The sequence below is a fragment of the Trachypithecus francoisi genome, unplaced genomic scaffold, assembly GCF_009764315.1.
Source record: "Trachypithecus francoisi isolate TF-2019V2 unplaced genomic scaffold, Tfra_2.0 Lachesis_group1, whole genome shotgun sequence".
NCBI classification, from domain to species: domain Eukaryota; kingdom Metazoa; phylum Chordata; class Mammalia; order Primates; family Cercopithecidae; genus Trachypithecus; species Trachypithecus francoisi.
Genome location: NW_022681454.1, coordinates 125,633,931 through 125,658,758, shown reverse-complemented (window position 1 = coordinate 125,658,758; position 24,828 = coordinate 125,633,931). Strand labels below are relative to the sequence as shown.

The window sequence follows — 24,828 nt, the reverse complement described above, 5'->3', positions numbered from 1 at the left end:
CATAGCCATAACATTCATGCTTATCACTTGTATGTTAGTACATGGGAACTATAAGTTTCTGATTCTTCATAGAAAATGTGTTTTTCTAACTCTTCCTGATTAGGCTTGTATTATTATCTCATTCAGATAAGTGCCAGAAAAACTGTTTAACAATTCTAGTTGTACAAAAATATTTTTTCAGATGTACTATAACCAGGCTAGTAAGTATGGAGATAGCTAATCCGTTTTTTAATTGATAAATTATTTGGACTTGTCTGCATGACAGTATGTTGTGACAGCTTTGTATTCATGATGCCTGTATAGTTCTTGCCATAACAAAGTATTAGAAACTGGGTGCCTTAAGCAACAGAAAATAATTGTCTCTTAGTTCCAGAGGCTAGAAGTCCAAAATTGAGGTGTTGACATCGTTGGTTCCTTCTGAGAGCTGTGAGGTAGAATCTGTTTCATGCCTTTCTCCCAGCTTCTGGTAGCCTCAGACATTCCTTGACATGTAGATTGTGTTCTCTCTGTGTTCAACTTGTCTTTCCTTTGTACGTGTATGTCTCTGTGTCCAAATTTCCCCTTTTGTGAAGACATCAGTCATATGGATTATGGTCCACCCTAGTGATCTCATCTCAACTTGATCATCTGCAAGGACTCTATTTCCAAACAAGGTCATATTCACAGGTACTGGGGGTTAGGACACAATTCAACCCATGACAGTACCTAATAGTTGTGTTGACCCTAATAGATGCTGGAGTATGCAGATGTCTTGGGGAACATACAGAAACAGTTCATCCCAACCCTACTAAAGCTCTGGTTGTAAGGCCTGGCAGTCTGTGTTTTCACAGTCCAGGTGATTCTGAAGCAGTGATCTTCACAAATTGAAAGTCTTGTTCTTCTGAGTCATTTTGCTTTGAGATTTGTTAATTCACTTTCTTTGCTGGCATGTGGGAGAAAGACAACAATTTATTAAGAATGTAAAGCCAAGTTTTATTTTAAAGTTCATAACTTGAAAACATGTAAATTTTGAGATATTATTATTTGTATTTTATAAGTGGTAAAATGATGTCCAGATTTTTCATTGATTATTCCACAAAACATCTCCATGTCACATATGGATTTCTAACTTGTTTTCTATTTCCCCTTAATAGAATGAAAAGCTAATTCTAGAGCATCGAGAAAAAGCCAATAGACTTCAAAGGCGTCTGAGTCAGGCAGAAGAGAGAGCTGCTTCAGCTTCCCAGCAGGTAGGGAGCATCCTCTTATCCCAGATAATAAACAGTTCAAAGATAAGATAAGTTTTTTAGAAGTTCCCAGAGAACTTAATAGTTTATTTTTACTAGATTAACATATTTTAAAATTAATCCCTTTAATATGTGAGGTTAAAAAAGTAAACACTGGAAACAAAAATGAGCTCTGCGTGGTGGTTCACAACTGTAACGCCAGCAATTTGGGAGGCCTAGGCAGGAGGATCACTTGAGGCCAGGAATTCAAGACCAGCCTGTGAAACATGGCAATACCTTTTCTGTACAAAAAATTTTAAAAATTAGCCAAGTATAGTGGTGCATACCTGTGGTTCCAACTACTCAGAAGGCTGAGGCAGGAGGATGGCTTGGGCCCAAGAAGTCGAAGCTGCAGTGAGCCATGCTTCTACCACTGCACTCCAGCCTGGTGGACAGAGTGAGACCCTGTCTCAACAAAAAAAAAAACAAAGAAAGAAAAGAAATATACTGTCTTAACTATCATAACCTCTAGCCACAGGCCACTATTTATATTTAAATTAATTTAAATTAAATAAAATTTAAAATTGAGATCCTCAGTCATACTAGTCAGATTTGAAGTGCTCAATAGCCGTATGTAGCTAGGGCTATCACATTGGACAGCGTAGATATGGAACATTTCTGTCATAACAAAAAGTTCTGTTATACAACACTGCTCTAGAATTATATTCTGTCTAAAACTAGGCAGATATTCACTAACAGATTTGAAAGTAGATAATATTGCTTTGAAAGTAATATTTCAAATTCTCTGCCTTTGTTTTTATTTTACTTTTCAGTGGAAAAATAATTCCTTGGCTTACAGGTTAATTTACTTAATACATATTTTCATATGACCAAAGAAATCTAAAATACAATATAAAAGTTGTCCAGTGGGAAATAGAGTAGAAAATGCGAATATCAATGAAATACTAAGGGATAATTTCTCTTAATACACACACATCATATAAAGGAAGTGGGCCCTTGATTATAAAGTAGGAGCAATAGTCCCTCTTATGAGGAACAAAATGAGACCAGTTCAGTGATTATAAAGATAGACTAGAAACAGACAGTTGAAATGGATGGATACATAGGGCAGGCAAGAAAACAAAAACAAATCAAATTACTATATTATTAATTATATTTGCTTATAAATGTATTATTTCAATCAAAATTAATATTCTTAACTACTACAGCATTTTATACATAGTAAAGCCACTCTGCTTGCTGAATTCAGTTTATGTTCATGATATTTACAGATTTTTTAAAATCTACTTCTGTTATGAACATGGCATGCCACTTAAAGAAAATTTAGTAATGATTTATCCTTCTGTTCCTCTCCCTCTTGAAAGTAATTACAGCCTTGTCAAATAATTTTTATGTCTGATGAAGTTATAAATTAACTAATGGGTTAGCCAATTATTTAAGAACATATTTAGGTTATAAGGTAACAGAAGTTAGGTGCACTGGACAGTATCTGGAGAGTATGTGTTTTGGTGTTAGGCAAATCCCTTAGTGCCATTTAGTGCCATTAAGTAGTCATGTGACTTTGGGCAATTTCAACTCCTCTAAGCCTCAGTTTCCTCATGTTTAATATAGGATAATAACACCTCCCTCATATGGTTATTAAAGGATCAAAAGAATTAACACATGTAAAGCATTTCCCTTAGTGATAAGTAGATATTTAGAAGGATATGTAAGAAATTAAATTTCTATATCATAATCCTTAAAGCTTCTCATTTACCTTTTTTAAGGCAAGTGGCAAAGAAAATGTCTATGTAAAATCAGCTACCTTGAGTTCTATAGTAAAAACGGTACAATTACAGGACATTAATTATATAACCAGTTAGCATCTAGATTAGTTTCCCCCCGAAAAAATTAAACCTAAACAGTCTAGTACTGATGTTTCTTCTGTTGTTTAAACTCTCCAATGGGAAAGATTCCACCATTCTTTTAAGTAACCTTTTTGAAATGTTTTGTCAGTAACCACTTCACGAATTGTTCTGTAACAAATCTTTCCCTAAGCTTTTATCCTTCCCTTCTGTTCCTATTTGAAGATAGAAGGTAATCATTTGGCACTTTCCCCTTACCCAAAAAGGAATTTCTTCCCTGGAGTTAATATTTGTTCTGTTTTATATGAGTCCAGGTGATCAACTTTGTTTGTAAGATGTACATTTAATTTTTTTAATTTTTATATTTGCCCTCTCTGAATCTTCTAATTTTCCTATAAAAACTAAAAAAGTGCTATTAGAAATAATATCCTACTAAATGCATGATATTAACAAAATGAAGAAAATTTAAAAATTATTATCGTCTCTGATACATCACATTTACCATAGTGCAGTGCAGCATCGTGTTACTGGTTCAATACAAGCCCTGAATCATGCTGATTCACTTTGCTCTAAATGTGCTTTTCTGATTAACTTTCTCTACACGTTATTCATCCATTCTAAGTGTATCACTCTAAATGGTTGAATGCCATACTGTGATCTTTCAACATATAAGTGTTTTAAATCAGTGTGGTGAAGCCTTTCAATGCAAGAACACAAAACCTAGAAGCAAAGAAAAAAAATAATAAATATGTTCACAGTTTCAAATTTCTGTATCAGAAAAAGTCATAAAGTCAGTGACAAACTGAGAAAAATATGTGTACCATATATGAGAAAAGGCTAATGCCCTAAATACATACGAAGGATGCCTAAGTTTTCAAAAAATGCTACAGTCCAGTAGACAAATATATAAAGGAAGTTTATGGAGAAAGAAGGACAGATGGCTTTTAAACATTTAAAAAGATGTTCACCCTCACCTATAAGACAAATACAAATTTAAACTGTAATCACATCATTTTTCACTTATCAGATCATGAAGTTTGGAAGTGCATTGTGCTGGCACTCTCACACATTATTGATATAAGCACATGTTGGTACAGTCTCCAGAGCACAACAGTTTGGCAGTATCTTTCAAAAACTGTAAATGTATGTAACCTTTGACCCATACTTGCACCTGGAAACATTTTTGCCAGGAAGCAAACATGTAAAAATACTGATTGAAGCATTGTCTGTCATTTTAAAAGATTAAACACCATACAAATACCCAACAATAGCAGACTAGTTAAATTATGGAGTATTCATACAGAGGAATAGTTTGCAGCTATTAAGAAGAATAAAGTATAATTGGCCTAATATAGAGCTATTTCTAAGGTAGATAATTTAGAAGAAAACAAGATGAAAAGTGTTTATAATTCTTTCATCATTTTTTAAATAAAAGAAAAGAAGAAATAAATATATTCTCATTTAAAATATTTCTGGAAGCATACTTTACTGGAAATACTGGTTGTATCTGGAGAGGGGTCTATGGAATGAAAGACAGCAATGGGAACGAGACTTCCTTTATGCTGTCTACCGTTTCGTACTGTTAGATCTTTTTTTTACCATGTGTATATATTATCAATTCCTACTAACATTTAAAAATTATTTTTCTGTTAGACTTTTCTTGTTAAGATCTATCATCACTTTATTATCAGCCTTGCATTGTGTTGGCTCACATTAGTTTGTGTTTTAGAAACTTTCTCTTTTTCTTTTTTTTGAGACGGAGTCTCTCTCTGTCGCCCAGGCTGGAGTGCAGTGGCCGGATCTCAGCTCAGTGCAAGCTCCGCCTCCCAGGTTTACGCCATTCTCCTGCCTCAGCCTCCTGAGTAGCTGGGACTACAGACGCCCGCCACCTCGCCGGGCTAGTTTTTTGTATTTTTTTAGTAGAGACGGGGTTTCACCGTGTTAGCCAGGATGGTCTCGATCTCCTGACCTCGTGATCCGCCCGCCTCCGCCTCCCAAAGTGCTGGGATTACAGGCTTGAGCCACCGCGCCCGGCCTTAGAAACTTTCTTGATTAACTTTTTATCTAGATGTTTTTCATCCATCTGGAATATGTTTTACAATTCTAAGCATATCAACCCTGAGCTATGGAATGTCTTATTTGACCTGCATTTCTCTAATGGAATAGACATTTTAAAGTTTTAAGAGTAAAATAGATATTAATTTTAAAATGATCACTGACTGGGCACAGAGGCTTACACCTATAATCCCAGTACTTTGAGACCAAGGTGGGTGGATTGCTTGAGCCCAGGAGTTCAAGGCTGGTCTGGTCAATGTAGTGAGACCCTGTCTCTGAAAAAAATTAAAATTAACCAGGCATAGTGACTACTGAAGAGACTGAAGCAGAAGGATCACTTGACCCTGGGAGGTCAAGACTACAGTGAGCTGTGACTGTACCACTGTACTCCAGCCTGGGCAATAGAGCAAGACTGCCTCAAAAAGAAAAAGATCATTTACAAAACCCTTTCCAATAAGACCGTTTTCAGTACTTATAGGTTGTGATGCATTCTACTTTGTATTAATCTAAGGTTTTCCACAGAAAAAGTAACTACTTACCGATTGTTTATTTTAATTGCAGCTCAGTGTGATTACAGTGCAGAGAAGAAAAGCAGCCTCCCTGATGAATCTGGAAAATATTTAAAAATATTCATAGTTCATTCACAGAACTTTAGAGTTGGGAAAGCAGTTGGACTAGAAGTGTATTGAAATGGTAAAGCCTGCAGAGTATAATAGTTAAGGCTTGTGTTATTTTGCATAAGCATTGTTATTCTGTTTTGAGGGTTATTGGAAAACAGAGCAGTGACCACTTCCTGTAAGTAAAGAAATTATAATCCTATATTAAGCTTCAGTGGAGAATAAACCAGCTGAGAAGAACTCATTGCCTTCATCAACGTGTCTGTTTTTTAATTCCTCCTTTTTTCCTTGAAAGGCTATAATAATTTTCAAACTATGCAAATTTCTCTTTCATAAGAAAGAGTTTTTAAGAAAATTCTAGAATTTAATATTTCAGTTTCCAAGATTTGAAAATTTTACATCTAATTGTTACTTCTAACTCATTTTTAAAGTTCCTAAGTATCCATTTTATTATGAACTCATAAATGTAATAAATTGTGCACTTTCTAAAACAATGCTGTCATGTATTTTAATGTATGATTGTAGTGCTTCATTTTTAACTTACAGTTTTCAGTATTTATGAAAGTTGATATTTAAGAATTTGGAAGAAGTTTTTTACATGTTACTTAAAGCAATACTAATCAAATGGAGATCTTAGGTGCTAAGACTGCATAACATTGAACTATTGAAGTCCTGTTGATCTTCATAGATACATGTACCTATTCTCTGGTTTGAACTTAGTGCACCCTGGTTTCTGTTGGTTAAAGCAGAGAGGTTTGCATCTGGATAACCAATCAGGAGACTGCTGCAGTTGTCCAGATAAAAGATAATGAGTTTGAGTTGAAGGTGACATGAAAACATTCATGTGTAGATAGATATTCAACCATCAGTCAGAAATTTAGTACTGGTGCTAACAGTTAAGACAGTCATAGGAATCTTTTTTTATTATTATTATCATATTTTAAGTTCTAGGGTAAATGTGCGGAAGGTGCAGGTTTGTTACGTAGGTATACATGTGCCATGGTGGATTGCTGCACCCATCAACCCGTTATCTACATTAGGTATTTCTCCTAATGCTGATCCTCCCCTACCCTTTCACCCCTCGGTGTAGAGCTGAGAATTGAAGCTGTGGAAGTGGAAGAGCTACCCTTGGGGCCTTCCATGATGTGAATAGCAGTCTCTTCAGCCTCCTCCCACACTTTTCTTCCCCTCCATTTCTTGTGCTCTGACTTTGATGGCCTTCTTTACTTCCATCAATATATAATCCTCCCTCCCAGTACAGAGTTTCTGCAGGTACCTTTTTTTTTTTTGAGACAGAGTCTTGCTCAGTCACCCAGGCTGGAATACAGAGGCATGATCTCAGCTCACTGCAACCTCCGCCTCCCAGGTTCAAGCCATTCTCCTGCCTCAGCCTCCTGAGTAGCTGGGACTACAGACGCCCGCCACCTCGCCGGGCTAGTTTTTTGTATTTTTTTAGTAGAGACGGGGTTTCACCATCTTGGCAAGGCTGGTCTCGAACTCCTGACCTCAGGTGATCTGCCTGCCTTGGCCTCCCAAAGTGCTGGGATTTCAGGCCTCAGCCACCGTGTCTGGCATCTGCATGTACTTTTTTATTTATACACTTTTCAGATCTCTACTCAAATATCAGTTCCTCAGAGGCCTTCCCTAGCCTCAAAAAGATCCCCTTGTTATATTGCTCATAATAGTGCACCGTAGTTTTCCTTCAAAGCACTTATCAATATTTGTAATTAACTCTTTTTGGAATATTTTCTTTCATATCATCTTCTCCCCAACAGAGTACAAGCTCTCTAAGAGTAAGACCACATGTATTCTCATTCATTTTATCCCTAGCACCCAATATAGTCCCTGGCACATGGAGGGTATTCAATAACTGCTTTTTCAACAACTGAGCTTTTAAGAACAGGACCTGAAGGAATGTCTTTATTTGTTGAACGAGCTCACGAAGATGAGTCATTATAGGAGACTAAATAGGAGCAATGAGAGGGTGATAACAAAGAGACTCCAACATGATAAACCACTCAAGGAAGGCACATGGTTGCTAGTATCAAATGCAATGATGAGACCAAATCATACCTGTATGGCAGTTAAATGGTAATCAGATTGGAGGCACATAGCTTATTTTCATTTCTTAAAGAATTTTTCATTTGATTCTTTAAATTCCTTCCCAGGTCATTCACAGACTAATTTCCATGTTGTAAGAGCTATGTTCATATTCATATTTATAGAACATAGAATATATTTTTAGAAAATTTTAGGGATGTTAGAATTTTATGTCTGACAAAAGTTTGAGACTGTAGAAGAAAGCACTTCAGAAACTAACACTCTAGCAAATGGAATATAAGTATTGTATTATTAAACGTTTTCAAAAAATCTAACTTTCCATATGTATTTTTTCAAGGTAAAATTTCGGAATAGAGATACTTCCTCCAAACTTTGGCCTCAGGCAACTACTGTTGACATTCTGATAACCCATCTTCTCTTGGATCTCCTTGCGTACTTAGATATTCTCCAAGAGAAGAATAGGCTGCTAATATGCAGATAATATGCCCTTCTGACCTCTGTTGAATTTGAACAGGCTTAAGCTATGTTTAGCAACAGAACTAAACTTGATGGTTTTTTTCTTTTCAGAAAAGTTTGTTAATAATTTCCAGTGTAGGCCAGTTGCGGTGGCTGAGGCCTGTAATCCCAGCACTTTGGGAGGCCAAGGCGGGTGGATCACGGGGTCAGGATATAGAGACCATCCTGGCTAACATGGTGAAACCCCATCTCTACTAAATATGCAAAAAATTAGGGCCTGGTGGCAGGCACCTGTAGTCCCAGCTACTCGGGAGGCTGAGGCAGGAGAATGGTGTGAACCCGGGAGGTGGAGCTTGCAGTAAGCTGAGATCGCACCACTGCACTGCAGCCTGGGCGACAGAGCGAGACTCCATCTCAAAAAAAATAATAATAATAATTTCCAATGTAAAAATGTAGTGGAGTTTTTAACACTTCTCATATAGGTCAGTCTTCATTTATAAATGATACAAACAATATCATTTATTCTGTGAACTGTATTTTACTATACAGGAGAAATGAGTAGGAAAGAGAGGTAAGAAGTGCATAGATCTGCTATTGAGGACAACACAGCTAGTTCATTTTATTTATTCATGTTTCTTGATTGTTTCTCCATGAAGAAGAAAGGAGATACGATTACCTCTTCTTCCCTTTGTATACAAATATGCAAACTAGGGCAGGCAACAATCTTCTAATTTCTTCTCTGGTGTGAGAATTATAACTACCCCAAACATGGGAAAACATCAGCAACAATTCAGTCACTCATTAAGTCTGCAAATATTAAATATTTCATAGCTACATAGTCTTGCCAAACCAACTCTCAAATCAAGAAAGAGTGAAAAAACACTTTAAACATTTTACTATAAATTCTGTTCTTTAACCATAATGTCTTATATCATCTTTTTCAAAATAAATTTGTAATGAACTTTTTTGCAAAAATTTTTATCAAAAATAATTAAATTTGTCTAGTGATTACCTAAAACATACATATATACACATAAACATGTAGACAGAGAGATTGCAGTACCCTGAGGTTGCAGATAAAAACCTGTCCCTTACCATTCCTTAAACCTTAGAAAAATATGTGGCTTTGGGGACAAAGCCATATATTTATATGAGGAAGAAAAATATGCTTAGATAATAAAAGTCATAGGACAGAAAGGCATCTTAAAAGAAATTTTTTACAACACTGGTATCCTCTAGCTCCAGAATTCACCGCAAAACCCTCACACGTGTTCCACGTTCTCATAGGTGCCCCCCATGTGTGATATTTGCCTATGTGTAAGCAGACAACTTACTAGATCTCCAGAGAACAGATATGGCTTCAAACTATGTACCCTTTGTCTTCTCCCTACCCCAAGAAGATTCTGAAACATAGTTTCTTAGGAAATCATGCTTAGAGGGTCACTGTAGTTAGTGATTCATTGAAATATACCTATGTAATATTTTTCAGTGTTTAGGATGAGGAAAAAATATGAATTACTATTCTATAGTTATTCTATAGAACTTATTCCATAGTTTACACTTCCATTAATGCAGCTTAAAATTATATTAGCTTTTTTGGAGGGAAAGTTGAATCACATTGTTGGACAGATATTGAGCATGTTGTCAACTAAAATCCTAAGTCTTTTTCAAAGGTTTTGTTGCTAAGCCAAATCTTTGCCTAAATACAAGACTAGTTATTTATCCCTATTAAATTTAATTAAATTATTAGAAACTGCTGAGGTCATTTTAGCTCCTAATTCTGTTAACTCGTTTGATAGCTCTACAATAGGGGCCATGTCTGTCTTTGTTTACTGCTATATTTCTTGCACCACAGACAATTTTTGATTTACAGTGAATGCTAGCCACACATTTGATAAACATGCTACCCATATTTTCATTTGAACCATTGAAAAAAAGAAGAGAAACAGACAGATTGAAATACAGACAGTCTCAGAGCATACCGAGCACCACCTCCCTTAAATGGGTAACTGATCAGCACATGTCAGATGTAGTAATTCAACCTGGTTTTAATCTGGCCCATATGGCTGCTTGTGCACTATCATAAGAACATCAAGAAAGATCCAGCCTTCTGTCAAGCAAAAGTTCATTTATGCCACACTAGTCATATTTTGCAGATGTAATCCAGTAATCCTGTCCAAAATGAAAAGTAAGTTAGCCTTCTTAGTAAATCCATGTAGCATCCTAGTGATCACAGCAGGTTCCTTTTATGTTTGTTAAAACTCTTCAATTCATTTGATAAGGCATTATGGAAGTTTTCATTCAATGTTTTCATTCTATGGCAGCACAGTCCTTTTATCAATGAAAAAGCTATCAGAGCATAATATAAAGTATAAGGAAACCTTTAATATTTATATCTAGGAGGATTAAAAGTGAGACGATCTTCTTTCATTTAAACTACTCTATGGGATAAAGGAGAATAATAGAAGTTAGAAGCATATTTCTTCAAATAACTAAAACAATCCATTGGAGAGTTTCTCTGGATTATGGTAACATGCTTATGTGTATTAATAATGTCTATTTGTTGAGCATCTGTCATATGCTATGCATCATGCTAACATTTTGCATTATTATCTCATACAGTCCGACAGCCCTTCTAGGTCGGTGTTATTTCCTTTCCAAAGAGATGAGGTATAGTAAAAGTGAAGTCATTTGCTCGGGGTCACATAGCTGGCAGGTGGCACAGCTGGATTTCAGACCAGATCTGGTCAACACTAGAATTGTACTATTGTGCAACATTGTATCTTTAGAGTTTGAGGAATCTATAATTTTGACACCTCTCCCATTTGCTGACAGTGATTCAAAAATAACCTTTATAGGTTCTCCAAGTGTCATGGGATGTAATTCATCTGGGTTAGGAGGCTTGAACTACTGTAAACATCTAGATGCTGTCATATAAGTGCTTCACACATTCTAGACTTCAAGTGACCCTCATGATTTTACCTGTGTCCACTCTGTCCTTGCAGTTCAAGCATCAGCATTCTTGATTGAATATATAGATGCCAAATAGGTTTCGAAAAATTGTACTTCCACTTTTTCATTCATCAACCTTAAAACAAGTCTGAGCTATGAGCCTCTTTGTTTGTTTTAATTCCTTCTCTGACTGGCACTACCCAAAAAGCTCTTTTGGTTTTCAGATTATGTATATATACCTAAAAACTTGCTACAAAAAAGTATCTTCATATCGAGTGGGATTTGGTGAATTTTTCAGACCTAGAAAAGAAATTGGCCACAACCTAAATGTAAGTAGTAGAAAAAAATAGATGGAAGCAAAGGAAGTTATAGTAATTAGCTTAATACCTCCTTTGCAAGTTTCCAGATTTCTTCAATGAGTGATGACAGTTTCACCAATTTTAATCGACCAAAAAAATGTTAAATTGTGTTTACTTATTGTAAAGTGATATAATGTATAATTGCCTTTCAGAGCGTGATATTTTAAAGCATGGAGTTTGAAAGGTATTTACTTAGAGTACTTGAGACTAGTTGAGGCAAAGATATCATCACAAGCATTTGATATAAAAAAGAGAAGCTCCAAGGATGGAACTGAATTAGAGCCAGAATTGGTGGGAAAAAGGAGAAAAGCTCTCTTTGAAACTGTGTTGCATGGGAAGGGAAACACCAGAGAAAAAGATTTGCTTCATAAAGAAATTGTTTTACACTGGTCATAATCCTGAAGTTAGAACTATCACCCAGATTAGTGAGTAAAATAATCACATTAACCCATAATTATAAATGTAATTTTTAAAACTCAGCCATATATAAGCCAAGTAGTAGTGAGAATATCAGGACACATTGGCGATACATTAGGAATGACAACACACATTATTTTTATCTTTGCTACTTAATTCAGCATTGCTTATTCATTTGTAAAAATAACTGGATTTATTATACTTTATATTACAAAAATGCTGACTTGGAGGTTTTACATAGCTTTAATTTAGTGTTAAGATATTAGTTCTCAACATCAAGAAACTATGTGATTTTAAATAATTCTGTAACTTTCCAAGCAGTGTTAGGATGTAGAGAGAATTCAGTTATTCCTTTTATTCTTTGATAGCAGTGTTGTTTTCTTCGATCACATATACATATATTTGATCTGGAAATATGTCTGTATGTATGTGTGTTACATAAATATGCATGTGACTAAATTAATTCCATTCTTCCTAGAATAAGGCAGGAACTAATTGACCATTAGCAGACTATCCTGCTCATTATCTATTAGGTTATACTCAAAGTCTTTTAACCAGTGCATTAACATGTTTTAACCAAGTTTATTGGCTTTACAAATAAATTTAACTTTACCAATTCATGTAACTTAAGTTTACACATGTAGTCCTCAGTATACTCAAAAATATGCGAACTACTTTGTGTTAACTTTTTTTTTTTTTTTTGAGACTGAGTCTCTCTCTGTCACCTAGGCTGGAGTGCAGTGGCGTGATTTCAGGTCACTGCAACCTCCACCTCCCAGGTCCAAGCAGTTCTCTTGCATCAGCCTCTTGAGTAGCTAGGATTACAGGCGCACGCCACCACACCTGGCTAATTTTTTGTATTTTTAGTAGATACAGGGTTTCACCATATGGGTCAGGCTGTTCTCAAACTCCTGACCTCGGCATCCACCCACCTCAGCCTCCCAAAGTGCTGGGATTACAGGCATGAGCCACCGCTCCCGGCATGTGTGAACTATTTTTATATTCCGAGAGGCAGTACAGCCTACAGGTCTCAATCCCAGACGGGCTGGGATTGAATCCCGGATCTACCCCTACTGACCTTGAGCAAATTACTTAATTTCTCTGTGCCTCAGTTTCCTCATCTGCAAATTGGAGATAATAGTGCCTACTTCACATTATAAGGATTAAACTAATTAACATAATAGATACCAGTGCTTGCCACTTGATAAACCTTTGTAATTATCTGCAGAAGTCCAGAGGTTTCCCCAAAGGCTATGTCGAATGACAAAATCAGCTTTTATTTCAGAAGTTATCACTATGGAGATACCGTTGGCAAGACTTCAGCCAAATGCTGGAGAGATTAATTTCAGTAAGATTTGTGTCAAGGAAAACAGATAAGAGGCTGCTTCAGTAATCCAGGCAAAAAATGAAGAGGCCTGAATTATATAGCAAATGGTGGTGGGATCCAAAGCAAAAAATATCAAGGCAGTATTAAATATAATGCACAGGCCTTGATCACTATTTGGCTGTGAGAGCTGAAGAATTCATAAAGGACTCCCAGGTTTCAGTCTAGGAGGACATTCTCCAAAACAGGATATAGAAAGAGGTCCAAAATCTCAAGTACCTGTATACATCCAAGAGGGGATGCCCAATAAGCAATCTCTTCACACTCCAGAAAAGCTGGATTGCAGAGATGCCAAACTGAGTAAGTAGTACAGGGAACAGTTGAAGTCAAGGAAGTAGGTAACATTGGATTTGCATTTATCCTCTTTTTCAATGACCAGGCAATCAAAGCCTACCTCAGACTAGAACACGTCATCTAATGCAGTTCTGAGCATTAAAGGGAAATCATATTGAAGATTTCAACCTCGAAGTTAATTGTGAAGTTTGTTGCAGATGGCGAATGCTTCAAAGGTAGAAATTGTTTTCTCAGTGATTTGGGTGAAAACATGAACATGAGTCCCTGGTGCTACATTTGCCATCACAGATTGCAAAAACTGCCAATGATAGGCCCTTCCTTTGGCTCCTGGGGACTTAATTTCCCTAGGGAACTATTGTGGTTATCCAACTTTAAGACCTTGTAGGAAGAATCAGTTATTTCTCTCAGGGGTCTTACTCAGAGCAAGCAATATGGAAGTAAATAGTCACTAAGGAGAAACAAGAAATAACCTTTTAGCAAAATGTACGAATATTTTCTTTTTAACTGGCCAAATCCTTACAAAAATTATAAATTAGACTAAGATAGCTATCCTGTTTTGGATCCTAATCATTATAATCTACATGAGAATACATAATTCACACCAGTTTTGCTGTTCCCAACATAAAGAAAAAGGTGCATTTCACTATATGCTAATTTCTGCATGTCGTGGATGTACAAAAGATTCTTTCAGGCAGGGAGAACGCAAAACTAGAAACGAGAACGAGTGTAGGCCCAGTTCTGCCAGTACCTACTGCTGCGATCTTGGCCATGTCTTAAGGTGTATAATGCAGATCATCTCTTTTTTTGCCTTATTGTCCCAGAGTTCTGTGATCAAAAGAAAGCATTAAATGAAACTGCTCTTCGAAAAATTATTTTCAAAATTATTTAAAGGTTGTATTATAAATACAACCTTCCCATCATTCAGGAATATTTTTTCACCTCTGAAAGCTCATTAGTTAAAATAATATTGCAAATATCAGTGTCTTGTTCCTAATAAAAATAATGGCCTATCACTTACTAAATGCCTAATATATGGTCTCTGTAAGGTGCTCAATGGACTTGCTTTAAATAATCACAACTACTTCAGTATCTAAGATACTAAGATGTTATCCTCTTTCTGGGAAAATTGAGGCTTAAAACGGTTAAGTGACTTGACCAATGTCACGTGCCTGGTAAACTATAGTTTAGCCTTTAAATACAGTTCTCTCTGACTCTGAAGTCTATGTTGTTTCAACGATTCTATGTTTTCAGATCCAAAACTGTATTCTGGAAAGAACTCCAGGTGAGGAAGACTAAAACCAAACCGTTATTTTTCAGTTCCACCATCAGAGTTGTGCCAGAAAGCAGCGCAGTCAATCTATGCTCTGCACAATCTTGATATGTTCTCTACAGTTCTCATTCCTGATTTAAATTGGGAGACAGTAAACAACTGATTCAGGACTGCTAAGTCATACATACCTTTAAATATTTAGCAAAAGCAGATTTCAAAAGACACTTAAAATGTATTGCAAAATGTACAGCATTTATTCACATACAGACAAAAAGGCACAATTCTACTAAATAGTTCAACAAAAAAATACAGCTGTCCTCAACTAGTTTTATAAATACTTTCAAAAAGGGGGTAGAAATAAATACAGGATTGGGTCATGTAATATAAAATAGTCATCTCTACATATACTTTAATTTGATTTTTAACTCTTCATGCACCTTTTTTTTTTTCAATTTTAGCTGAATGGACACCAAGCTAGGCACATAGTGAAAAATCCTCTGTACAAGGTTACAAATGTAATGACAAGTTTGTCCATTTCAAAATAATTAAGATTTGTACACAACACATAAAACCCTTCATTTAGATCTTGTGTTTAAAACCTAACAAATGACATTCCAGGCAACTTTACAAAAGTTTAACTAGCCTACATTTTGACATAATACATTAATCATAATCAAAGATATTTCTTGGTCAGGATGCACAAGGAAAGATAAAGCTTAAAAAAAAAATGCAAATGGTTCCATACTAATAGAATGCAAGTGGGTGTTTGGGCTGGTTGCTGCTTATGGCCACCTCATACAGAGTTCCCAGCATGACATGAAACTAATTCACAAAGCTATCATTATACTGTCAGAGAAACCGTGCTCTATACCATTTGCATTTCGAAGCAGGAATAAAAAGTGTGGGCTTTTTATTTTTGTGTGTTTTGTTTTTGTGTGGGTTTTTTTTTTTTAATATTTTTTGTTTTGTTTTTGTTTTGTTTTTTGGTTCAGCATAACTTGGAACATTTGAAAGCTTTTCAACCTAAATGTGGGGAAAAAACAGGTAAGGCATTATTTTTGCACAAAACTAGCATTCCTAATAGTGCAAATGAATCTGATACCTCTTAAAATGGTGAGAGGTGATACTATTAATTTAGATTTTCTTTCTATGGCTTGACAAATTATCCCTCTATAAATTCTACTCTCACCCAGAGCTGTTGCTGTAGTCAAAAGATAACTGTAGATAAAGTCCAACCTTCTCCTGTATCCAGCAAAAGGTTTTTGCTCATATGCAAAAAAAATCTAATTTTTAAATTATGCTACAAGTGAATATACAACTTGGATTCATAAGAACCTTCTATTATCTGTAGCAACAAGCTGATCTGGACAGCAGTCTTTCAAAATGAGCCCCATAGCTCAAAAATAGTCAGTCAGTCTAAAAACCTGCGTCATTCTTTCCCCTCCCCTGAATTAGCTACTAAAATCACTTCAAAAGTTAAGACTTGGTTTGAAAATGTCATACATACAATAGGGATGCATCAGATCTACTATTTGATCATCTGATAAAACTTGCATAGCAAGATGGAATTCAATAAGCCTTTTCTGTTGTTGACAATCATCTGGAAGACTTGAAAGTTAACTGCAGAACTCAAAGCACTATTCATTAAGTATCATAATGTCCCTGCCATATGGAAACAGATGTATAAATGAATCAGGAATCTGAATACTGGTATTAACAAACTAAAGATAATTTAGGGGAAGTCGGGCTTGTTCCAAAGGCCCATAATTCTGTATCTCATTGCTATTTAAACTTTCCTTCCTTAAGTTTGATTCACAACCACATTGAATTCCAAAGAAAATTAACAGGACCTAAACACTATCCACTGTCTTAATACATATGCACTACAGTGAGTGCAAAAACAAAACATTGTACTCAAATTTAATGCTAAATTTATTATTGCTGATAACTTACTAGTTATTGCCATTTGCAATTAGAAAGTCCAAGTTACAAATTAGAGTTTAGAACTCTGACTACAGAAAACCTATTCAAGGGTACACTTCAGTCTCTTTCCTGTATAACCTTGGTCAATAGTAAGAGCTTATCGCAACTTATTGCCTTTCTGTTGTTTTTAAAATATAACCTATTTCGCTTTTTCTCTTTTTTCCTTTTTCTTTTTTTTTTTTTTTTTTTTTTTTTTTTTTTTTTTTTCTTTTTTCTTTTTTTTTTTTTTCGTTTTTCTTAAGGAATCCGTTCATGTTGGAAGCCCGGATTCCCTGACATATGCACTAGTGGTTGGCTCTGGGAAGTAAGAGTCACCAGAGTCTGGAAGTTCTTCACTTGAACTTGAGTAGCCATTGTACTATTGGAAGCCAGATGGCCAGGTATTGGCAATGGCCAGGGAAATCCCAAGCTGGCTCAAGAGCCAGTGGCTAGGGAAGAAGAAGGTCACGTGGACTGGTAAAAATTGTACTTCAACTGCCCTTATTCATAGATACAACTTTCCTAACAGTCTCACTCTCAACCAGTCCCATATCCACAACCCACTCACAGGCTTCAAGCAGCAGGACCTTGCTGTATTACCCTAAATTTGCACATTGCAGCAGCTCTACCCTGTCCCCTCAGCTCCTTCAATAATGACCTTTTAGAAATTCTCTTCCCTGACTGCTATATTTACACATAAATTTCCTAGTGTTACTGAGGCTTCAGAGCTGCTGCCTGTGTACTATAATGCAACAAAAATAGCCTTGAGGGCCAAATATAAATATGATTTCAAGATCTACCACAGTCCTAGAAAATAAACTTTATGGGCTATGAATGGTACCATGAGGGTTTCTCAAGAACCATATCTGGTTCCCTATATTCAGGTAACCACGAGTTTGTGCTTTGGGAAGAATGCAGAGGGCTATAAAAATTCATGACGCTTTTTTTTTTTTTTTTTTTTTTGAGACGGAGTCTCGCTCTGCCGCCCGGACTGGAGTGCAGTGGCCGGATCTCAGCTCACTGCAAGCTCCGCCTCCCGGGTTTACGCCATTCTCCTGCCTCAGCCTCCCGAGTAGCTGGGACTACAGGCGCCCGCCACCTCGCCCGGCTAGTTTTTTGTATTTTTAGTAGACACGGGGTTTCACCGTGTTCGCCAGGATGGTCTCGATCTCCTGACCTCGTGATCCGCCCGTCTCGGCCTCCCAAAGTGCTGGGATTACAGGCTTGAGCCACCGCGCCCGGCCTCATGACGCTTATTTAAGCCTTGCCTTCGTTAAAACTGATTTCATTCTTATTTCAGTGTTTAGTTCACGTTCTAGTCTTAGCAGTGTCTTACGGTTACAATCTACTCTTCTGTTTCCTCAACAAGTTGCAAATAACACAAACTTCTCACAAAAATGATTTTAAAATGACTCTGGAAAAAAATTAATCTGAATTGCAAGTAAATGTGTTTGTGTAGCTCAGGATTAATGGGTTTCTGCTTCTCCCCCCATCAGAGGTCTCCTCTAGCACACCCAATGACGAGCCCAAAGGGCTTCTGTGTCATCTCTGTTGCATCAAGAAGCCAAGATGCTTCTCCTGATAATGTCTGTCCTCCTGCTGATAGTGCTGCTGGTGTGTATACATTTCTTTTCTGATGCCTCACTCTCTGAGTCACTCATTTCCACATCGGGGACATACCCGTCATTCTCATTGTCGGATTTTAATTTGCTTTTTGCCCTTTCCTTGGCTGGAACTCGGCCTAAGCCCAAATATGGGCAGTGTGAGTGCTGGTGGCAGGCCCCATCGTGGGTCTCTCCCTGCTGCTGCCGTTCCCCCTTCTTTGGAATCCGGAATCCTCCCCAGTTTTTCACTGGGCTGGCAGGTGTTGTAGGCACTTTGACTGCAGTCTGATTATAGTTTACTTTGATTAGGGAGCCATTGCACTTGGGCACTATCTCCTTCCTTGTGCCAGGTGCTGACTGCCCCACTCCAGGGGAGGTGGCAGCTCTTGTGTTGTCCAGATGCCTCTGGGACACATCTGTGGACCTGAGAGGCTTGTGACTCTGTTTAAAAGATTTGTCCTTTAAGTCTCCTTTAATGAGATCACAATGAAAACGATTGTCTCTTCTTTTCCCGTGGTCTGGCATCACCACACCATTTTTCTGTTGTGCTGATATGAGACGTGCTTCTGCAAAAGTCTTTTCCAAACCCAAAAAGCTCTCTGGGACCACCGTCCCCTCCCTTCTACCACAGAGGTCTGGCTGCTTCAGCAGGGTTTTGCCTTCCCTTCCAGTGCTATTCTGCAAAGGATCTCGCTTATGGGGCTTTTTCAGCGAATGAACCAAGGAAGTACCCATTTGTTTTCTGAAGAATGCAGAATGCCACTTCAAGTCCTCTATCTTGGGAGCATCAGGGCCCACAGAAGGACTGTTAAACAAAAGCATGTTTTCCAGTGAGGAGGAGGAGCAGGAAGAAGAAGGCACACCTATAAACAAAACCATAAATAAAGAAAAATTACAACAGAAGCAAATCCATAAGAATAAAACTGTAGACCCTCAGTGTGGCCCAATTTATGGGAACTCCCCACCCAACAACACAACACTTACACCACCAAGTTTGTACAAATTTGGTTTTTATAGTGAAGAGATGACCTGCCTTGAGAATCTCCATTCCATCTGCAGACTCAATATGCAACATTTTCTGAAACAGCTGAAGCTCACATAATTTTTCAAAAAACTGTACCTCCTCAAATAAATACATGTTCCTCTGAACAAAATAACTGATCTGATTTTCAGAGGGGATTCCATGCAGAACCCATCAGGTGGTTGATGGCTGCCTCTACTCCCTCTACCTGGTTACAGAGCAGCAACTGCACCACGCTCCTCCACAGTCCAGTCTTCTGCCTCCAGTAGGAGACTGAGAGTACCCCAAAAGCAGGGTCCAGGGCTTCTATCTCTAAGTGTCTATACCCTCACAGGGTTATTATGAGGACAAATACATGTAAACATGTGAAATGAATAAAGGAAATGTTTAAAATAATTTTTTTTTTTTTTGAGACAAGAGTCTTGCACTGTTGCCCAGGCTAGAGTGCGGTGGAGCAATCTCGGCTCACTGCAAGCTCCGCCTCCCGGGTTCACGCCATTCTCCTGCCCCAGCCTCAGAGTAGCTGGGACTACAGGTGCCCACTACCACGCCTGGCTAATTTTTTTGTGCTTTTTTAGTAGAGACAGGGTTTCACCATATTAGCCAGGATGGTCTCGATCCCCTGACCTCGTGGATCTGCCCGCCTCGGCCTCCCAAAGTGCTGGGATTACAGGCGCGAGCCACCGTGCCTGGCCTTAAAATAATTCTTGACACATAGTAAGTGTTCCAAAAAATATTCATTATTACGTGCAAAATACATTTGTGGGATTCAACTGAATTGTCATTCAACTGGAAGTAAGTTAAATTGATGTTTTTCAAATTTTTTTGATGCAAATCACAGTGACTAAATTCCACAGCATGACCTAGTAAGAGTTCACATTTCACGAAATAATATTAACCCTCATCACTTGATAATACACTCTGACATTTCCTATTATACTTTACTTGTTTTTAATGCTGGTCATGATCCACTGAATTCATCTCACAACCCACTAATGAGTTGTTACCCCTAGTGGGTGAATTCATTAGAGTTTGTCATAAAGACCACGATTCTACAACAGCCTCAAGAACATCTAGAAAGAGCAGTTCTCATATTTTCTGTCTCCCATAAGATATGAACCACCAAGAAAACAAGGTTCAGCCCCAGGGTATGAGACAGGAGGCCATATGAGAACCTAGGCTCACCAGACACAGACACTGCGAGCAAATGAAACACAGCTAGCGACTCAGAACACAGAGCCGTCATGGCCACAGGATGAGGCATTTCACAACCTGCTTGTCTGGAAATGCTGCTTTCTCAAGAATCAATCATTAGAATCAACCTTCACATCACACTGAATATATTTCTTTTACTCAATCACCTGCCACGGGAAAAGAGAATGGTAAGAAGAGGCTAACATTTTCTGAACTCTGATTTCTATCTCCTTAACTGTAACCCATGTCTCTAGATAGCCTCCAACTCATGACCCCCCCATAAGCACTTGTTGCCACTGAGGACTCAGCCAAATGACCCTACCCATCTCAGAATCACACAGTTTAAACCACGGACCCTAAATGACACATAAATCATGACCATCTGCTCTACTTCAGGCAGGAGACAGCCTTTAGGCATGAATAAGAACACAACTGAAGCCTACGACTGGAAAAAGAAAAAAAAAGCACCCTTAAGGGTTTCAACTGCATTACTCAACAGCATCCTACAGGAAGATAAATGTTTTCAACTGATCATACCTATGGTTGTTATCTCAGAATGAAAGGAGGATTTGTTTTCCTTTTCTGAAATAGTAGGATTTCTGAATGAAGATCTACATTACAGCTCTGTTACCACGAAACTACTCCCAGCCTTATGAAGAATATCATTCGCTCACCCAGTAAAAACCTCAGCCATGAAATGCAAAAACCTGCCTGCAATATCCATGAGAAATAACTCAAATGAAACCAGATGAAAATGCTCTTTATGGCTTATTTTTACAGGGAATCACTCATTATATAACGACTTAAAGAGTTGCAGAGGCCGGGCGCGGTGGCTCAAGCCTGTAATCCCAGCACTTTGGGAGGCCGAGACGGGCGGATCACGAGGTCAGGAGATCGAGACCATCCTGGCTAACACGGTGAAACCCCATCTCTACTAAAAAATACAAAAAAATTAGCCGGGCGAGGTGGCGGGCGCCTGTAGTCCCAGCTACTCGGGAGGCTGAGGCAGGAGAATGGCGTGAACCCGGGAGGCGGAGCTTGCAGTGAGCTGAGAGCCGGCCACTGCACTCCAGCCTGGGCGGCAGAGCCAGACTCCGTCTCAAAAAAAAAAAAAAAAAAAAAAAGAGTTGCAGAAAGCCCTCCAATGGCACAACTCCGCAGGCACAACTTGCATCAGTGATCCCAGCTCGGCATTTGCTGCTGTAGGCTCGGTGATCTGCACCAGACAGTCTTCCAAGGGAGTTAAACAGATCTCATTTATTTCTATTCAAGTAGGAATCATGAAGAGAGAGCTCACCTTAGGGAGTCTGAATCCAACTACTTTTACATATGACACCCTACTTAGAAAATTTATTTTTAAAATCTTAAACTCCAAGTTCCAGCTAATAATATACACTTGATTCACCTGGAAAATAATCTTGGGAAGAAAATATAGAGGATGTCAATAAGTTATTGCATTCAAACTATGTAACACTTCAAGAACATCATTTAAACCTCCCTAAACCGTTTTTTATTTCTTCAGATGACCCAGCTCCCTCTAGTCGCACATAATTGGTTAGAGAAACCAGAATTTGGATTTCAACGCAACAGGTTATAACAACTTCTTTGTTGTCTCTGTGCACCGTAATAATCTAGATGAAGTGACAAAAAGCCACAAATGCACAAAAATAAGAGTAAATCAACTATGATTGCACAACGCAAGCACCAAGAATGGTGCTGCTATAACTTTAAAGGGCAGTCCAAGGCAGGAGAGAGACGCTGACTATCTTCCAATGAAGTCCAGTCTAAGACCTACCTGTTCCATGGGTCCCTAATTCTGCCTGATCCACACTCAGCAGCTCTCCTTCTCTGAAATCGTTACACTACCTACTTTTGGGGGCTTATGATCACAGAATGTAGTCAAACGCACTTAAGGGGTCTTGATTCTAAAAGAAACTTTAAGATCAACGGAATCTCACAGAAGTTAAACAACCTGCCCAACTTGATCTTTGCCCTCGATCTCCAAGTAACTGATGTGTTCTCCAGAGTAGAGGAAGTATATACCCTAGTTTTCTTTGTCTGTTTGCCTAGCCCAGGGCAATATAAAATAGAAGACACTGAATAAATATTTGGTGTGCAATCTCAGAAATATTCAACCACCCATCTACACCAAAAAAGCCTACTGTGAACATTATCTAAAAATGAACTGTCTTAAGTACAGTCTTGAGATATTTACCATATTGACCACGTTACACATAGAGCCCAAGGCTGAATATAAACCTGTTAGGTACCCCCATGATGTGTTGTACCAAGTACTGTGTCATCTATAAGTCACTGTTTCATTTTAGTCTCTCAATTCCAAGAGGTAGCTTGAGATATCCCCATTTTGCACATGAAGAAACTGGGAAGACTCAAAGACTTTCATGTGTTTGCTCAGTAAGCAGAGAACATAGGATTCCACCCATATTTATAGAGGGCAAATTCATAGCTTTTTCCCTTAAACATGATGCCTCAAATTAAAGACTGCCTTTAAATATGAACGTCTATGCTGCTTAAATTCTTCTATAAGAAAATTAAGAAATCATTATTTCTTCCTCAACAGTGTTAAAGCTTACAAACTCCTGCCCTATACTTTGACCTACCAGGGCTTAATGCATACCTGAAACTCTTTCTTGCTCCAAAAGCTTAGTGTAAAGATTGAATATCTGTTCCTGGACTTTGCACACAGACCGTTTAATCTTTTCCCTGCGGGTCACCATGTAAGTGAGGTTCCGAACCTAGAATGTAGAGAATAAAGATTCTAAGTAAGCAATACAGTATAACAGTACTTTGGTGCTTTTTAAATTTCTTTACCTAAGAGAAATTACTACTACTAGGGCCTTGACAGATACTTGAAATCAATATGTACTTTAAACATTTCATCCAATCTCTAATCTCATTTTGGTAAGAAGGATTCCACATATACCCCTGAACATAGCAGCAACACTGAAGCGGGCTGGGGACCCACAGGAGTGGGAGGGACACCTAGAGAACTGGTACAAAAGTCCTGCCTCCTCCACCACACCTAACCCATCCTGGCACAGAGGCCATTGGTGTCCAAGTCAAAACTTGCAACCTCTTGCCAGTCTTTGCTTATTATTGCATCGATATCTTATATTACTTGAATGGCCAATGGCTTTAAAGCAGCTCAGAAGCCACTTCCGCTGCACTTTATCAACTATCTTCTGAAGGCTGAACTAGGTCAACATGGGGCCAAGGGTCATCAAAGTGGAGCCCCCTGCACCAGGCCCACTGGAAGACCAAATGGTTACCAAGAATCCTAGTGAATGTCTTTGTCAACTGCACACTGAACTCACTGAAAGGCCTGGAGTTAGCAGGTAGCTTATGGGTTGCTATGAGGTGTGCAAATGCCTAGGAAACTTCCAGCTTTGCCAATGATTTGCTGGTTAGACATCTCCAGTCCAGTTCTTTGTATCATCACTTGAAAAACTGGTATTGCCCTCTCCTGATTCGCTTGTAACTGAAAAGACTCAGTGCTAAGAGTTGGCTCTACTTCCTATGTGATGTGCGACTGCTTTGGATCACATAACCCTAACGTATGCTCAGTAATGAACATTCAGATTTGTTCCCCACCTATCATCACTCAATACACAAAATTTAAAGAATTAGTCTCTAAACTCCCTTAATCCTTCAGTCCTAAAATCTATTGGTCAACCTGATTAGATTACATGGGCCTGAAAACACAGATGTCAGACACAGCACACCAAATACACAATTAAACCCTTCTTCAGGAATATGTGGACGAGACCTCCTAAGTAATCTCAGTGGCAGGAGTGGTTGCATGTCTTTATCTGACCACATCTTTCCCATTAGCTCCTACAAGCATGCCTTCACTTTCCTAAAAAATCCCATTATGATCAAACTCTTCCCCTGCCACCTTTATAATTTTTTCCTCATAAACTCAATAAAGTAGTATCACCCTAGTTTAAGTGAAAAAAGTCCAAAGGTCACCAACCTTTTCTTTTGGTAGTGAGGACAGCAACAAGCATCAACAAGCCTTGTGAAGACACAAAAGATTTTGCACTCTGGTGTAGAGTCTAAGTGTAGACTAAACCCTAACAATTCCAGTTGTG

The 24,828-nt window shown here is 38.0% G+C and overlaps 2 protein-coding genes across 12 annotated transcripts in view; one reads left to right on the top strand and one right to left on the bottom strand.

Moving 5' to 3' along the window:
* The window catches only part of SCLT1 (sodium channel and clathrin linker 1), a 217,097-nt gene extending 210,864 nt beyond the window's left edge, over nucleotides 1-6,233 (top strand). For all 4 annotated transcript variants that reach the window (XM_033215258.1, XM_033215257.1, XM_033215256.1 and 1 more), the window contains 2 exons: nucleotides 1,134-1,229; nucleotides 5,687-6,233. In XM_033215258.1, coding sequence (XP_033071149.1) covers nucleotides 1,134-1,229; nucleotides 5,687-5,749 — 159 coding nt within the window. In that variant the 3' untranslated portion in view covers nucleotides 5,750-6,233. The remainder of the gene's footprint in view (nucleotides 1-1,133; nucleotides 1,230-5,686) is intronic.
* An 11,919-nt stretch (nucleotides 6,234-18,152) lies between these two features.
* Nucleotides 18,153-24,828, bottom strand: part of JADE1 (jade family PHD finger 1) — a 65,436-nt gene continuing 58,760 nt past the window's right edge. For all 8 annotated transcript variants that reach the window (XM_033215250.1, XM_033215251.1, XM_033215253.1 and 5 more), the window contains exons 10-11: nucleotides 23,355-23,472; nucleotides 18,153-19,364 (exon numbers count right to left, since the gene is read on the bottom strand). In XM_033215250.1, the coding sequence (XP_033071141.1) occupies nucleotides 18,454-19,364; nucleotides 23,355-23,472 (1,029 nt within the window). In that variant the 3' untranslated portion in view covers nucleotides 18,153-18,453. The remainder of the gene's footprint in view (nucleotides 19,365-23,354; nucleotides 23,473-24,828) is intronic.